This window comes from Falco cherrug, chromosome 5 (genome assembly GCF_023634085.1).
Source record: "Falco cherrug isolate bFalChe1 chromosome 5, bFalChe1.pri, whole genome shotgun sequence".
Taxonomy (NCBI): domain Eukaryota; kingdom Metazoa; phylum Chordata; class Aves; order Falconiformes; family Falconidae; genus Falco; species Falco cherrug.
This window is the reverse complement of record NC_073701.1, coordinates 2,204,251-2,222,638: the sequence shown is the minus strand read 5'-3', so window position 1 is coordinate 2,222,638 and position 18,388 is coordinate 2,204,251. Positions and strand designations below refer to the sequence as shown.

General features: G+C 37.4%; 1 protein-coding gene across 1 annotated transcript in view; it reads right to left on the bottom strand.

Moving 5' to 3' along the window:
- The window catches only part of SPAG17 (sperm associated antigen 17), a 109,806-nt gene that overhangs the window by 44,863 nt on the left and 46,555 nt on the right, over positions 1-18,388 (bottom strand). The window contains exons 14-23 of the mRNA XM_055710570.1: positions 16,989-17,219; positions 14,530-14,618; positions 13,757-13,873; positions 12,107-12,261; positions 7,375-7,559; positions 5,585-5,682; positions 4,055-4,291; positions 2,779-2,890; positions 2,092-2,220; positions 730-843 (exon numbers count right to left, since the gene is read on the bottom strand). Of these exons, the coding sequence (XP_055566545.1) occupies positions 730-843; positions 2,092-2,220; positions 2,779-2,890; positions 4,055-4,291; positions 5,585-5,682; positions 7,375-7,559; positions 12,107-12,261; positions 13,757-13,873; positions 14,530-14,618; positions 16,989-17,219 (1,467 nt within the window). The remainder of the gene's footprint in view (positions 1-729; positions 844-2,091; positions 2,221-2,778; positions 2,891-4,054; positions 4,292-5,584; positions 5,683-7,374; positions 7,560-12,106; positions 12,262-13,756; positions 13,874-14,529; positions 14,619-16,988; positions 17,220-18,388) is intronic.

Genomic DNA, 18,388 nt, shown 5'->3' with positions numbered 1-18,388 from the left:
TGAGTGTATAGTTGAATGGTTTACCAGAGTCCACACAAAGATGCATTCAATTAAATGTTTTCATATTAGAAGAGCTGAAAAATGCTGGGATTATTTTCTGATCAGAGGAGGGTTTCACTTTTATCCGTATGATGGTTTCAGTGGTCTTTCAAATGTAATGGAAACAAAAAGCTCTTGCTAAAAGCAGACGCTATTTTCACTGTGGTTTTGTGAAGCAATTGCTTCCAGTTGGTGAATGTGTTTATTGAAAGGTTGAGAGAAATCCCTCATTATGTCTGCACAACTGTAACCTAAAATCCAACTCCTAATGTAAAATGAAAGTTCCATAATCACCTATATAATTTTACAAAAATATTATTTCTTGGAAAACCAAGAAGACTCCTCAGCAAATCGCATTTTCTTTGGCTCAAACTGATTGGCTGAATTTGCTGGGCTACTTAATAACAATACTTGCAAGTTTCTCCCTGCACTGCTCTGTTTTCACAGTAAGCAAAAAAGCATGGAGACCTCCCTCCATTTTGAAATTTGAATCATAGAATATTCTTGACAAATGTAATCTCATCTCAAGCCTTGCTGAAAATTCCCCACCATGTAGTAACAGCTGCTGAGAAAGGCAGAATTGCATGCAACAAATTATTCGGTTAGGGAGCATATGAAGGAAAAAAAAAGAAAAAGAAAAGATTTCCCCCCATGCTTCTCAAATATCCCACTTCTATTTGCTTATTTTACCTGCTGTCTTCCCTGTAGGTCCGTAATAGCTCAGGGACAGCTGGATTCCATTTTCCAAGGTGGCTGAAAAAGATCCAAACTTGCTCACAGCTTTCTTTTGATTTTTCAATTTTCCTTTAAAAAAAAATCAGAATTAATTTTAAAGATGGCAACCATACCAAACCACCCGACCTGCAAAGCCATGGCCGGTGGAACAGTGGCACCTCAGTGTGGATGACTAACCTGTAAAATAGACTAGTACAGGATGGGGAAAACTTGATCCATTCATAGGGCAATATATAATAGTCAGTTTTGTGTAACATAGCTGTGATTTTTCATCTAGAAATTGCATTCTAATTAGCTGTGTGGGAAAACAGCTTTAACAGCAACAACTAGTGAAAAGTCTTTGTGAATTTAAACAGGAGAAGGATCCTTGTTTCTGTTCCCTGCTTGCCTGAAAAGAATGCTAAACTGCTAATTTCTATCATGTGCCCTACGCACTAATAAAAGTCACTGTCCTCAGATATTGTCAACAGGGACCCAGTGAAAGTGGCCTCAGATGCTAGCATGCTGGTGACTGGAAGTACCGTTCGGCAGACCCCAGAAAGTTACAGGTCTACTTTCAGAAAAGCAGACAAGAAACATTTCATCTGTGGAAGGGATGCAAATTTTCTATTCAGACAACCTACAGTTACATCACTGGTGGCTGCTGAAGCCGAGGAGCAAGAGCAAGATGCTTTCTAACACTGATGAAGATTAAAAGAGCTTGCACACGAAAAGTTATACTTTCCCAATACTCTTCAGTTCAGTGAGAGCAATTCCATAGTGCTTCTGGCAAACATATACACAGATTCTTACAGACTGACCTCCTTCTTGGAAGCACTTTCACCTGGGTTCAGCAAAGATATAGATTCAATCCTTTTGGAGTCTTAGCAACATGTCAACCAGCAGCCGTTGCTGTGGTCATCTGACCCACAAAAAGAGGCCCAGTTCAAAGGGAGAATCTTCCCTATCATGGGCTGACATGTATTCTGGTCATAATGGATGTGATTCAGTTTGCATCTTCTTAGGCCACATTAAGATCTGAAGGAATCCTCCACGAAAGAAGAAAATTCTTTTCTTAAGGAATGGTGACTCTTTTAATTGATTTCCTTGCTTTGGAAAAGAGACTGGTTTGCACCTGGTGACCTATATTGTGCTTCTACATCTTGGTAAGATACCTCTACGTGGTGCCAACTGGATTTTTATTTCTATTTACAGAACACTGATCTTTCTTACCTTCTGCCAGTAGCAGGAATTTACTGTTAGTTGATAAGGTTTGCATCCAATTACTAAGTACAACAAACTATTAATGATTTACATCAGTGATGTCAATCCACTAACCTGATCTAACGCTCTGTTCTTCATTAATTTCTTGCACTTCAATTTCTTCTAAGGTTTTTTTGGGGTCTGTGATATGAATGAAGAAATTATGGTTGTCTTTTACCACTTTCGCTTTTACCAAAGTTAGACCTGCAAAGCAATGGAGTACTGTTATTGCTCCCACCACGCTTCAGAAATGCCTCACACCCCAAAAAACCCCTGCACCCACAACCATAAAGCACACAAAAAAGAAAATTGTTCAGAAGTGGAGTGAATTGCTCAGCAGTAGACCAAGACGACAAAATTAAGGTTAGCTGAGTTTAGACTAAATATTCAAAACCATCCTGACAATTAGATCTGAGAGGCTGCAGAATAACTCTGTTGCTTAGGTATATCACATTTGACTGGACAAATTATTGGAATGTGTTCTGGAAATATCATGCATCAGTTGCCATTGAACAGATAAATATGAACTGATTTTTCTCCATGTCTAATTTTCTGATAATTTATTTATCTATCACTTGTTAACATACTACAGGGAAATGTAAATATTAGTAGTGATAGAGGCTAATATGGAATTACATGGTACCCTCATAATGTCTTTAACCGAATTTCTACTAGTGAGACATGAAAAAGAATTTATGGAGAAGAAACTATATCATCAATTAGTGAATGATTCAAAGCAAAGAATAAAGAATTAAGAATCACCTTTTACAAATTCTATCTTCTCTACCTGAATCTGTCCTCCATCAGATGGGAAAAGATACTGATTGGTTCCTGTCACTTGAATGAGATCCTCTCCTGTATTGTAGCCAAGAAACTGGAAAAAGTTTCAGATTACGTGAAATAAGGAAGGCAGAAGCCATGAAAGATGTAAATGAAGGGCAGATCACCACGATCACCACCATGCTGGTCAACATTTTTGGCTTAGATATTTAACTAATGTAATAGTGACTTTAGCAAATACACAGCATGCTATTCTTATATTCAAATAATTTCTCAGTTACTAACTGGAGTAACTTGTTACACATGAGAGCAGAATCTGGGAGCCACCATGGAAACTGAAGAGTAGCAAGTAGACTGATGGCTTAAGATATCATGGAAGGGAAAGAAAAACTCTGGCCAAGTACAAAGAGATAAAGTACAATGCCATCGGATCAGATAAAGAGCAGACAAAGATTCAGCTTTCCACCCTCTAGAGTTTTGAATTCAGACACTGTAAATCTGATTCTTAGACTGCTGTGCCTTCCAAAGAGCCACTAATTGACAAAAATTAGGTGAGTGTACTCAAGTTACGTTCACATTGAAACGTTACATCTCTCCGAGTCTGAAGTCTGTACTCAAGCAAGTTTAGACTAAAATATATTGACCTATGCAAGTTTGGATGCAAGACCCTGCAAACACGAAGCAGCGCAAACTGGCTAAAACCTGTTTGGACAAGAGTTCCCTCTTCAAGAAATACCCTTCTGTTACTATAACAGGCAGAACAGTTAGTATTAGGGCACTCCAAGAACATAAATTTTGCACCAGGAAATAGAAGAACAGTGAACTCCTTTTATTTGATTTCCACTGTGGACAGCTAAAACTTCAACTAGGTCTAGCAGTCTCCGAATGTGGGAGTTGGAACAGGTCTTTATGTTCCCCTTTCCTATGAAAATCACATTTTTAGGCAAAATGCATCCCATAATTATATTTTCCATGGGCATAAAATCAACTTATCTTTTTGTTCGTGTCATATACACTAAAACCCATCCAAGTTAATTCAATAGTCTTGTGTAGGATAACCTTAAACATCAGACACTGCTTTTCAAAAGTCTTAGGAAAGCATCTGCTGCTAAAATGGTGGTGTTAAACAAGACCTAGTTAGGCTTAATTTGCCCTGGACTCCAATTTCACAACGGATGCTTTGCTGTAATCTTCGCTCTCTGTATGACATAAACAGTTAGTACTTCCCTAACATGGTGCAATTAATATGACTCCTTACCTTATAAACTTTCTCAGGATGTGGTTTTGGGAGGCTGGGATCCTCCTGAAGGTCAGGGGCTTTTGCTGGGTCATCTTTAAACTTCTCTCTGGAAGATTTCTTGCTGGAACCTTTCCTCTCTTCATGTATTGTTATCTCCTGTCCTTTCTTTTTACCTCCCAAATTTTCTTTTTTTCCTTTTTTTTCTTCCTTAAGTAGTTCTTTCTCTAGTAATTGGTCCCGCTCCTGCTTCCAAGCCTACATTAAATGTTAGGAATTCAAAAGACTGCTGTTCTGTTTGTATGACATGATATTTCATATGTCCATGCTGAAAAGAGCACAAGTAAGCAAACTCAAAGCAATCAATGTTCTAAGTCACTCTAAGACATGTTTTTCAAACGTGCCTGAAGTTTTACAATGTTATTAACTATATTTTGCATAAAATTACTGACTCATTCAACCCACAGGATCAATCACTCTTGACCACAGGAGACGTATCAGATTATTTGTATCTTACACATTCAGTCATAAAATAATTATTTCATTGTGCGCTTTTCCCACAATGTTTATCACCAAATCAGAACGCATCGCTGCTATTAGTTTATTCCCAAAATGCAACTATGAGATAAAATGATTTTATTCTTTTACAGAAAGAGGAATGAGGTATCAATGCTGGAATTAATAACTTGTATCAGACGACATCTGAGATTTCCCAGAGTATTTAGAGATTTGTAGCATTCCATATTCCAAGCATACCAAAGCACAAGCACTTCTGTGAAAGAAATGGTAAGCATCCACAGTTACAAGTTAGGCATTAGCCTACCTTGAGCCGTGCCAGCTCAAGTTGAGTACCCAGGAATTGGTTAATACAATTTCATATCTACATTCCAATATCAGTACTTTAAGTGCAGAGCATTACACACGATAAGAAAGATGAGACATATAATGTCTGTGAGGAGTCAAAAAAAGCAGGGGATTACATCAGTTAAGCTATATTTGTGCAGATTAATGATTGTGCCAACGATAAGCCTTCAAAAAATGCGTGCTTAACACCTACCTCAGCCAGAAGCTTAGTGCATGAACCTAAGAAAGTCAATTCTGTAGTGCATGACCATGGTCTACATCTATAAAACGGGGTTCTCTGTCACAAGGGAACTACGAGTTACCACATTTACATTCTTTAACTTCAAAAAGCTGTGGATAGTGAAAGTAGGAGTTGGGTACATAAGATCCAGATTCATGGAAGTACTTAAGTTTTTATAGCTTTATAACCAGAAGACTTCAACAAGAATTAGGATATTATCCATAACTTTCATTTCCTAGTACTGCAATTAAGAATTGCTTTTGGAATGTCTAGTCTAACTCCAAACAGTCTTCCCTTAAAAAAACAACATAACTGAATCAATAAGGAATAAATTAAAGAAAACAAGAAATAAAGTATACAAAAAAAAGCCAAGAGCAGAAAATCTAAGAGGACTGAGTCAAGCCTTACCTTCCTGGGAAAGCAGTGTTATTTAGTCCATTTCAGAAACATACATATTTTTGCCTCACCTTTAGAGAGCCTTCTCTGATAAAAGGATTTTTTTCATTATTGCATTGAGATTCTGGAATGGTCTCTGTCATACTCTCAGATCCTGCTGATGTGCTGCCTTTGATAAATGAAAGGGGAATTAATGAAGTTATAAATACATGAAAATTGAATAATTTTTTTAAATGGAAAAATAAACATAAATGTACAAGTAATTAAAAAAATACCCATTAGAAAATAGTAGAAGCGTAAAAGTAAAGAAAACATTAATTATTTTTAGTCTGTTCAGGTTAGAAGAAACTTATCTGACAACTAGTATTACTTGATAGTTATAACTGGGGACAAAATATCCTAAACAATATATCAACAACTTTAAAGACTGACTCCCTGCTTTTTGTTGTTGAAAGCTTTGCTCCTGTAACAAGGTTTTTTTAGGCAGATGAGCAATGCTGAATAAACAATAAGCAGTATTTATTATTTTTGCTACTATCACTGTCCCACAATTCTGATCCAGTGCTTTAACCAAATGCACGAACAAGCTCAATACCAGAGTCATAGGTACTACAACCTTTCAAGACAAAAAAGTTCATAAATGCTGTTAGAACCTTCAAACCTGCACTAAAGAAAAACGATATTAGGTTTACTATTAGGGCTTTATAGCATCTATGACTCATGAAAAGGGTACCTTAGAGATACCTAGAGGGTGCATGGGTTTATATCATGCTCAGATACCCAATATTTACCTGTTAGAAAATATTAAAGTACTCTATCAGAAATCTCTAGTTAAATTTCTTTGTATTTTTAAAAAGTAAAAATTGCAGTGTGGGTTAAAGCAGTGCCAGTGAAACTGTAATCAGCTAAAGACACTGTTGCCCATCTGCACATCCCAGCCAGAGGCAATTATCTCCTTCTTTCAGCAAGTGAACTCCATAAATCATATCTGTCATCAGGCACCAGGTGGGCAAGATTCAATCTAGCTCCTGTGACAGCTAGATAGGTACAAATTATGATTTAGAAGTCATAACTGTCCTTTCAGCCTACAAACTATAATCAGACATGTTAATTAAGTTGAGCAATAACATTCCTATTTTTGTAAATGCTAATTGCTAGTACTAGAAGGTTTCAAAGTGCATTCTCAAAGGTCAACTAAGCAAAGGCTAAGTATCAACAAGTCATTATTAACGCCATTTAAATATCCAAACAGACAATTTAGACAAAAGTTCTCTTTTGTAAAAAAGGGGTTTCAGATTTTGCTGCCTTGTCAACAGTTACTGTATAAACTGCTTACAATTCTCACTACCCAAAATGTTGCCTATAATTAAAGTTTGCTCTGCAGTCTAGCCAATTCCAGTTTCCAGTTCCAGCCCACAGCTTCCGAGTTCCAGATTTTATTCTGCCCTTTTTAAAAAAGAATTTTCTGGAACCACATTGCCAACTTTAACTACTGCTCACCTCTTCATCTGTTCAGTCATCTAAACAAAGATTCATATTTGCATGTAATCCTTAAAGTAATTCGATTAAATAAACACAGCTATTGCAAAAGTAAACTGACATTAAAGGTCCCAGTTTTCAGAACACAGGATGATGCGATGCAGAATATTTAAATACCTGTATTTAATTAATTTCAAAACATATTTATGTCTATACAGATGACAAAACAAGGTTAGGACACAAAAAAACCCCAAAAAAACCCCAACAAAACCCACACCAAAAAAAAAAACCAAAACCCCCACCATTCTGCTCTGAACAACTTTGGGTCTCAGCACCCAATATGAAAAATGAGTTATCGAGGACAAAACAAAAAGATACCCACTTTTGGCTTTCTTAGGGAGGCCAGTTCTTCTGACAGCACATGCAGACAATTCAGAAAGTGCTTCTGCCATAGTTTTTTCCAGTTTAAGAGACTCTACTTCCTTAGCCATCTTATCTTCTTGGTATTTGACTTCTTCCTCGTTCACCCAGTCTTCAATTGAGTTGGCCACCAGCTCAAGATAGCTCCTGAAAAGCACAACATTCCTCTATTTACCATAAGACCGTTTTGACTAATGTGATTTCAGGTCAAAGAAGATCACTTGGCCTCTCTGTTTCTTACACAAATATTATTCTATAACCTTTGAGAGAAGGCTTGTGTTTGGGGGGGTTCTCTCATTTTTTACAGGACCTGGTACTTTTGCCTGGCTGGCATTTCCTTAAGAGATCTTACATGTGGGATTTCAGTTACTCTTTCTGCAAAGAGATATCAGAAATGCGTCTTCCAAAGAATGCCTGCTCCCAAAGAAAATCCAGAAAGTCAGAAAACATAGTGACATTCAGTTTAAGAAATGTTCAGACTCACTCTCCTCACTGTTTTACCAGCAGGATAACTTATTTTCTTAGTTGCTCTTGACTGATACTGTCTTTTAGAATACGCTTCAGTTGTTTGTTCAGCAACTGAGATGTTATTCTATTTAATTTCTAGCTCTTCTTTATTGGTGTGACAAGAAAGTGTTTTGAAAATTGTCTCCCAAATCCCGATTAGAGAATTAGCACACCATAGCCTGGCATAATTTGAGAATATTCACAATCAAGCTGAAGTGAGCACTGAATGATAAACTGATCCAGAATTTGCAGCTGGTATCTGTAGTTGTATTGTTTAATCTTCCAAAGGTGTCTGAAATGACTGCTAAACTGCTTCATTGTGAACAGCTGCTTCCAAGGTAGGGTGAAGCCTGGAAGTCTTGCATGCAGTTGCCACTCAACCCCTTGTTTGGAACATTACCATAATTTTTCAAAGTAAAATTCTTCAAGTGTGCAAAACTAAAATGGGCTTCTAAAGAATGCATGAGATTCAATTGTTGTGTCTTCACAATGTTTTGCATTTATTAGTTCAAGATGATTAAACTTCATTCAAAGGCTCTGTATGCGTTACAGTTTTTGGTTGTGAACATGTTGGCAGCCCAACCAATTCTTGACCTCCTGACAGTTTTAAAGTTCTTATTGCAGCATTACATTTATATGTCCAAGAGAATTATGTAGGCTGCCTGCACAGCACAGCTTTGAGATACACAAGTCTCTCCCAGCTTCTGCAATGTAGGTGGAGCCTGCTATGGGAAACCTGCATGGAGAAACTCTTGGTCATATACTCAGTAAGGACAAAGTGACTCTGCTGGTATCTGAAAATGTACAAACTACAAAAACAATGGTGCTGAAAACAAAAGGCAAAACTAGGCTGGGCCCTAGAGTTTCCAGTACTGGAATAACCTGAAGATGAATATACGTTATAAATAAAAAAGAAATTATTCGCATGGAAAGTATTTTAGGGCAATGAAACAGTCATTCAAAGTCAAAAATACACATTCTATTAATATACATTCTGATGTCACTACTGCTAGTGTCTGACTCAGAATCATTTCTCAGAAAGGATTATTCTTTTCCAGTAACTTGTGTAATGTGTTTACTATGAAACACTAAACAAATGTCATTAAGATTAACTTTGAGCAAAAGAATAGTTTGGATAACGTCTGAACTCATTTGGCTCCCTGATAGAGTAGCCACTTATCCTAACCAGCCTTGACATGTTTTATACAGCTGTCCCACCGCAGGTACGGCTCTCCGTGCCTCTGGATCCCCTTGGTCAGCAGCATCCACCAGATTTCACATGCAGCCTCTTATTGCCGATCCTTTGAACAATACAATTCCTGTACTGATAGATGTTCTGCATAAATAGGGGACCTGATATCCACAGAGAAGGGCAACTGGGATCTCCAGGAGCAAAAGCTGCTGCAACAGAAGAAATTTCATTTTCCCCCTGCATGTCAGCTTGCTGTAACAGGACCCACTCTAACCAACTGATTAGCAGGTACCAGAAGTATATTCCAGACAGCAACTATGGAACAACCCGACAAAGTGGGTCTGTTGTCTACAAGTTGTCACAATAAAGAGGTAACAAGTCAACCCAGATGAAGAATTCCTAACAGACAGTCAAGCACAGGGTCTGTTGTGTATTTGTAACTCTCCTGTGGTGAGAACGTGACTCTTAAATATATAAAAAAAAAAGTAATTTAAACTATTATAAAAAATATATAATTTAATAAAAGGAAAATCAACAAAGTGTTACTGAACTCATCAGGAGCCAATTATTTCATACAAAGGTAAAAACTAGCAATACTACTGCTTAATTAATGAGTAGGGTTTGTTCTTGCTTCTGGCAACTCAGCAGGATCTGGAAGCTAATTGCAGGCAACAGCTTGAAGCACTCCAGGTATTTAAAGGCTCTCCTCCACAGAAATGTTATGTTGCTTGGAAACATATACTAGCAAATATTTATGATACTTTGTCTGGTAATCTGAAATGATCTTTAGTAAAAAGGCTGAATTAGGTCAGAAAATGTGCTGATTATTTTGCAGAGAAAAGGCAGGTGCAGATGCCTGATAACAGAACAAAGTGAGAGCCCTCAGCTCCCCAAGATACCAAGCAGCATACACAGCACACTGTATATGTCTATGAAACAAGAGCAAAGCCAAACCTTCCCGGCAGCTTTCATGACAGTTTCTTAGGAACCCCTTGCTGCTTTAAAACAGAACCTGATGAAGTGTCACTTAAAAAGGATGGCATGCCCCAAGCAGAAACTATCTTTAATGGCTGAACCTTGTTTTCAGGGTATACGGAAGAGTAAGAAGGAGGAAGCATATAGCTATTTCATCCCCAACTGAAATATAATGTCTCTACAAGAGAACAGGCTTCATTCCTTCTTTAGATTCAAAATTAGCCATTTTTGTTTTGCAGCTATCAAGAGCTCTTCCCATTTGTCAATTGACGTTGAATTGACTGTTTCAATGCTCTTTCAAGGTGACCAGCCAAATTGTTCTAGCCCCCCACAGATGAAGAGCTGTTGTTTCAAGGAGAAATGCTTCCCCGAGGAGCTCTGGTTCCTCACTCTCTGCTCCTACAGACAGGATAACAACTACACACCATTGGGATGAGGTATTACCCAGTGTATGTAAACAGAAGTGACACATTAGATGTACTAGGGTATGTGACCTGGTTACCAGAGTCTGTGCCAGAAGAGTATGGGTCTCATGTCATGTGTCACCCCTGTGCAGCCATCCCAGATGTACCAGGCAGCTGAATGGGCACAAGGTGTTTAAGTATCTTGAATAAGGCCCTCAATGTCCAGTGCCTCAAAGAAGAGTAAGAGCAGCTGGCAAAGTGAAAGAGCTCTGGGCTCCAACAGGTACTTGTGTAACAGACTTTGAGACCACTGACCGCTCTGCCTGGGTCCATCCAAATGCAAGACCCAGGTTTACTTGAACACACCATCTTTCACTACCTTTTGGGGAAGATTTCAGCTGTTATATATGTGTAAAAAAAAAAAAAAAATCAACTGAGAAGACATGTAGTAGATTTGCCCAAAAACCACAAAACACTGCTTTTTCTCTAAGGAACTTTGTGTTTCTGTTGGTAAATCTCTTCTGGCTCTGGTCCCAGTCACTGCTAATCATACCAGCCTCTTTTCTTGGCAAATAATTTAAGTCCAAGTGCCTGGAAAGCCGAGATGGATTCAAACACAAGTTCTTTGACCGAGAGCAAAGATACAAAATAGAATACAAAATATATCTTCAGGAAGGCATGCTTTGCCTAATTTGGCATTCAAACCTTTTCAAATATATGGGTAACAACAAAAGTTTCCATTAAAAGATTCCCCTATTCTGATTAATGAGGCACTGCACTTAGAAAGGGATATCTGCAGACAAGCATCTCTCTCTTTCCTCCCCTGCAATGGATAACTTGCTTGAAATTCTATTTGATAAGTCATATCTAATTAATCCATAGAGCACCTGAGTGACATGGTTAAAGATAGCTCAGCTGTCTCTCCATGGCATTGTAATTGCTTTACATACCAGTACATGGACACATACTCTATTTTTGGTCAATTATTTGAAATAGCTGTTGGATCCACATCATTTATATTGCTGTTTCAGCGCAAAAATGTATTCCAAAATGAATAGGTCCACTGACAAAAGCTCTAATAGTAGACACATCAACTACCCATGTTCCCCTAACTGGTGAGGCGATAGTGACAAGGAATTAAGAAGAATGTGGTATTCTGCAAAAAAATTATTCTAATATTAATACAGGGCTTCTAGATTTTCTTGGAAGGCTTTCCCAGTGACACTCACCCAATTTAAGTATATGTAGTTGAAAAACCTGGTAAGTATATTCTCAGACAGAATTTTCTTTTTAAACCTCCCTCACCTGAAGTGTCCTCAACATAATGTTCGTGATGTGGATATCCCTAATATGACTTTGTGTGTATGTGCGCTCTATATGTATCTTTATAGTTTGTGTTAAGGAGTCATATACAGTGTTACTGCATGGCTCTCCTCACTCTGAAAAACTTCAAGAGAATTCTTTTGATATGGCACTGTTCTGCACCTGCATGACTTGCTTTCTCATAGATGTGTTACATCATGATGTCTTCCAATTTCAAAGCTGTGCACCAAGCATAGCCATGCAGGGTTTAGTTGATAATGACTGAATGAGACATGAAAGATATAAACAACTACCTGAATCCAACGTTAGAGTGCAATGCAATATCCCAGGTTTCTTGGCACAAACGGTATTGATTCATAGGGTTGTGAAGAACCATTAGCAAAGAGTTATCTTGGGTATGATAAAAGGAATCAATACATCTATAGTCTTGGGATGCACTATGAAGAACCTGAAAAGGAAAGAAATAAAGGTACATCCTCCTTGCAGGCACAGATGCTGCACAGCACAGCTTTTAGCGAAAGGTGTTTCAGACCTTCATTCTCCTACAAGAGGTACACAAAGCATTTGGATTCCAGCAACCTGAAAGTGCTCAGGCAGGTGAAAACTGAAAATCCACCACTAATCAAACTGAGAAAAGGAAGTCATTATCTCTACCTTCTGAGACTCACCATGAATGAAAAGGTTCAGCTAAATAACAAACAATAAATTTAAATATTAAATAAATGCTTGAACAAATTTCAATAATAAAGTATTTAAATAAATAGTAAATAAAGGCAGAACTATCATAAACAAGGTAGAGATATTTATTTTCTTAGCTCAGTTGAGTTTACTTGGTATTCCATTTGCTATACTATGATCTGCATGTCTCCGATTTACTGTGTTCTACATTATTCCACTCTGTTCTGTACTACCCCATCATTTTCAATGTTTGCATTGCCTGCAGTCTGCAACTTATAGTCACAGTTAGAAGAAAGACTTCTTTTAAATGATTATTTTTTACAGAACTATGCAACTGAAGTAAAACTGAAATAATTCCCTATCAACAAATATTCTCTTTAAACATGGAAATGTTAATAGCAGCTGGTATAAAAATTATGTTCAGATGTGACACGTAGTACAAGGAAATTGGGAAATATTCTTATAAAATGTTATTTTGTGTTGCAGTTATTTTCCATCAGTATCTTTTGACTAGATTTGCTAATTATTGACAGTTCAGTTAGTATTAGCTATTTATGTTGCATAAGAAGGAATTTCCCATGTACTGAAATGTATGACCACTTTAAAGTTGTGATACTAAAGTGATGCTGAAAAAGTCCAAGGAGCCTTTCCTTCACCTATGTTTAGCATGTGTCAGGATCAAATAAGAATTGCAGTATATAAAGCTCAAGCCAGCACAGGAACTAAGAATCCAATAAATAATCCTCCCAAGAGAATGCCTACCAACTTAAGTCATCTACACTTGAATTTATCCTTCATATTTGTCATTCTGTCCTTCTGCAAGATGAGTTTTACTCTGTAGCTTGCAAGATCTCTATAAAGGAAGACTGTAGCACTGAAAGGGTGAAGTACCATTACAACAAAATTTTCTATTTGCCCATAAAACATATATACTGTGTAGGTATTTGCAAAGCGTGCTTCACACACTGCAAAAATGAGTCCTGTAACTGCCAGGAAGGATCACTCCTAAGGGCAAGATCATTTTGTCTCCATCACACGTTTATCCAAGAGACTCACAAAGAGGACAGCAGCAATTTGGCCAAACCAAGAAATAAAAACCCATTACAGATTTCGCACAAGAAACAGCCGAAGAACAATTTTGGTAAAGATGTAAAAGGGATAAAACTGAATCAATTATCTCGCAAGGATATACCCTGTACTCTGCTACTAATTCTTTGTACAGCATTCAGACGGGTGACTGTGTAAGATTGTCAGTTCACAGATACCTGAAGAAGAACATGGGGTTGAAAATGCTCAGCAAATCTCCAGTCTGTCAAACAGCGCCTCTGTGTCTTTTTTATTTCTTCTAAGTTTGGTCCTAGGCCATAATTTTCCAGACTCACCTCAAAATACAGCAAACAAAAATGAATATCAACATTCCAGTGTCAGTCGTATGAAATTATCTGTAATCTTGTTGACTTAATAGAGAGCATCCCATGTTGCATCACAGTTAATTGCATAATGCTGCACATGTGTAGACCCGTATGACACCATTTAATAAAAACCACAATTACTCCCAAAAGTTTTTGGTCTTGGGTTCTTTATGGCAAACAAACTAAATATTTTTATTATTAGGTTATATGTTTTCGAGTTCTGTAAGCCATTATGAATATTTAAACATGTCCTATGAAGTAATTTTAAAATTGCTATATTTATCCAGGGCTATATGGCAGGCAAATGTTTCTGAAAGGCCTAAAGTACAGAGTTTACTAGTGTGACACAGTTTGGCAATTTCTGTCAAACTCTCATGCTAGTATTTGACCCCTGCTGTTCAGTGAAACCAGCACAGAACTGTAATTAGTAGCTTCACCGAGACCAAGAATTCAAAGAAAGTGATTTCATAGGGTTTAAAAGTTACGGCACTATTTTCCAGACTTCACAAAATTAACACTTGCATGCAGCATTGCACAAGAATCCCCAGTACCATGTCCTGGCATTGAACATTATCTTCTGTTGTCTCACGCTATAGAGCACAGTTTATTCTGTTTCTCACACTTGCCATATCAGAAAAACGATGATCCAATTCTTTGTTCAAAACGGGACCAGCCAGACCATCTCTTCCCTCTTTGCCATTCGTTTCTGCAGGTCCTGGAATTGAAAGTAGAATTTTAAGAAGTGTTCCAGAAATTTCAGTCCTAAACACTAAGGTCAGAGTGATGCAATTTCCTGAGCCTCCCTGATGAAGTTGTCATCAAGTTGAAGCTTCCTTTTACAACACTAGTCCTATAAATACATGATCAGTTCTGCTACACTTCTTTCCTAAAAGAGCACTTTAAAATCCACGGACAAGTGCCAGACAGTGAAATAAAATAAAATTAAAAAAAAGAACAATAAAAGAACACTTTGCAGGACCCACTCAGATCATCCTCTTTATCTGTCCTATGCTGGCCTTGCATGATCAAAACCATTAAAAATACTTTAAGCTGTGTCCTCCAGATTCGTACATGAAGAACCATTTTTCTGCGTACTATCTGAGAAACAGTAGCCAGCATTCCTTTGCACAGATGACATAAAAAGAGAAGGAAAAGTAAATTGTTTTGATATTTTCAAATTTTTTTTTTAAAATGCACATTTTAATCCTTAAAATTAACTGGATTTATAGAGTTCTATAAGCTACTGACAGAATATTACTTCTGCTGAGGATCTGACCAGTCATTCCATCATCACAGTGGGCACCTGGTATGAGCAGGATCACATGGAGAATTTAACTTCTATATTCCCATTCGTTTTTGAAATAATTTCCTGTCAGTATAATTCTTTATGCCCTGAGTCAGGGCAGAGATCGTCAATATTTGATCAAAATTCACTGGTACAAGCCAAACACACTTCCTGGGAGAAAACACTGCAGAAGTATTTGTTCCTAAGTGGTTTATAACCAGCTCAGCTTCCAGACATTCCAGATACATCTTTAGGCTCTGCTTCTCTTGGAAATTAGACCTATTTACTGAGTGTCTTTAGAAGACTTAAGAAACCTGAAAGCAAACATTTTCTCTTCCTGGTATTTGCTTCTGTGCCGTGGAGGTGTTGAAATGTTGACAGCTACGTTCATAACTGCAATATTTAGTATTGTGACTAGTATAAAAGTAAAATAAACTAACACCCAAAAAAGGTTGCTGAAATTCAGAAGAGAGGCAGATAAGGAGGATTCAATTTTGTCTGTCTCAGCCTTCTAAGGAAAGAATCCCATCTAAACTGGTTGCCTAGATAGCTATAGCAGGAAAGCATGGGCAACATCATGAACCTAAAGGTATAGCCACTTAAACTGACATAAATTCTACTTTCCTGGCATCCCAGAAAAACAATCATTTGTTTTTGATGTTGCTTCTTGGCCAACACTGCTCCTTTAATCAGACCAACAACTTCCCATTAGACCCAGATTAGAATCTGTAGGAGAAAATGTAGAATTTTCAAAAAATTCACTCCACGTTGTCTGCAAGAGGTCTTTGCTGTGTCAGCTCCTGCTCTCTAAACTGCTCCTGTTCTACTATGAGCGAGATAGTTACAATGGCTCAAACACCACCCAGTAGCCTGCTACAGATACAACTGCAGAGACTGGAAATGAAGTCAGAGAAGCTGATGAAGCTGAAACATTGCTCAGACATTCTTTACGATTTTAACTTGAGGGTTTTCACATATTTCTGGCCAAATACAGAGAGAGTCTAATTTGACTATAGAAACTGGATGTTTAAACTTCTACTTTACAACATCAGTTCTACCACGTTAGTCTTATTACAATTTCTTTCCATTGGTCTCACTTTCTTCAGCACCTAATAGATATATTCCTCTTTGCCTGCTACTTCTGAATTTGGCCCAAAATTTTGAATGTCGAAATTCTGTGCTAGATTAACCTGTATGTGAAAGAAGAGAGAAGTCTAGAAGGAAAAAAAAAATTAAAGGAAAAGGTATGTATGCATGTGTAATTACAATGCGTAGCATACCTTCTCTTAATTTGCAACTTTTTGTATCACCTTTTAGAGTCCTCGTGTAAGTTATGTATTCTTTGCATTTCCTAATACTCATTCACTAGTAATCATCTAATTAACCTCATAGACCACTTGATTTCACTCTGTGGTTGCTACTGACTTTGTAAAGACTCGTCTGCCATCATAATTCACAACAGCCTGTATTCAGAAAGATATTTAAGCATGTCTTCAGGATTTTATGTCTATAAAATATGTTTGATATCGTAAGCAGCAAAACAGTTTTTTAGTACATACTCTGCTACAGATACCATTTTAAAGAGTTGCTGAAATAAACTGTTAATGTTGTCATACAAAACAGCTACCTTTTGACTTTACCTAGTATTCCTACATAGATACTCAGGGTACAGGCTGTACGATACTTGAAAATTTGGTGATTTATACAAGAAAAATCACAACCTTGCAATAGCAAATGATATGGTAAAATAAATAGTGGATTCAAGTTCTTCAGGAGTAACAAAAACAAAGAGGTTTTTACCAGCCTGTCTTGGAGATTTCCCATGCAGCTTCTTTTCCATAAGGAAGAGTTGTCTCAGCTGTCTTGCAAACCTGGCTGGATTATCCCAAGGGATAAGAGACACTTCAGAATCACCTCCAACCATAGATCCAGAGCTCTCCAGGAGACCAGAGTCACTCAGCCCAGTCAGCCTCAGGCTTTCAAAAGTAAACACTCTGAAGGCTCTTTCTACTTCAGCCCAACTCAGAAGTTCTATAAAAGAATTACAGTCATTAACTGAAAATGTCCTTACAGCTCAGCAGAAGATAAATAGAAGGCTATGTAAGTGTATTGTTCTTGGCGACTCTGCTAAAGCCAACAACAATTTCCTTAATGGTATTGGATCAAATCATGTGAGCTACATTTTACACTGTATTCGAAGTTGAACGCTTCCAAGCTGCAAAATGATATGCCTGACTATTAATCCATCTTAAACAAAGTGCTTCCTACATGTGAATACCTCCCGGCTCATTAACTTTATATAAATGATGTTGATTTTAAAATACTGAGTCGCATTTATCAAACCAGTTAACAACTAGTTATTTTCAGTTCATGAAAATGCTGCCATTATCATAAGCTTTTTCATTACCTGTAGCTTCTCAACCAAGCATAATTTTTTTTTTTTTCTCTTCAGACCAAATTTTACACAGAATTTACACAGAAGTGTGCAAGGTGCAAAGGCAATAATAAATCCCATTTATGGCTGTGTGCATTGGTGTCAATATAACAATGATAATCATGGGAAGGACTGAACCTTAAAACAGGTAGCTCAGTGCCCAAATCATACAAATAACATCTTCAGTTTGAAAAGTTTTCTCTTTACAATAAACACACAAGCAGGTCACACATCTTGAAAATGTTGGATATCTTATCTCCCATTCAAGCCAATCACCTTCTTGATAATAGTGAAGACATTTCTAGCTAAGGTAACAGCTGGGAGAGTCTGGCAGTATAGTATGGTCCAGTGAAGACCATCAAATTCTATACCCATCAGCTGGAATACTACAGCAATACAGAACAACTTAACAGCTTAGTGTCCAAAATGAATGCACCAACAACTAGAAACAATGCAGCGAGTGTAAAGTAATCCAACACAAGGGATTTCAGGACTGAATAGCTGGGAAAGTACCTTCAAATCCTGTGCCTGTTTAGATGGCATAAATGTAACCAAAGGGACTTGGATGTTTGTATTTCTTAGTAGTACAGAGAAAATGTTCAAAACTACCTAAGGGTATTTATGTAGTTGCTGGGATGGTTTCACAGTGCATGTCACGGTGGTATGCGCACTCCAGGAAAAGGGAACTGCAGGAGTGATTATGGCTGAAGAAGTGAATGTATTCTTGGTTTGATAACAGCACTACTACAGAAGCCATTTCATTATT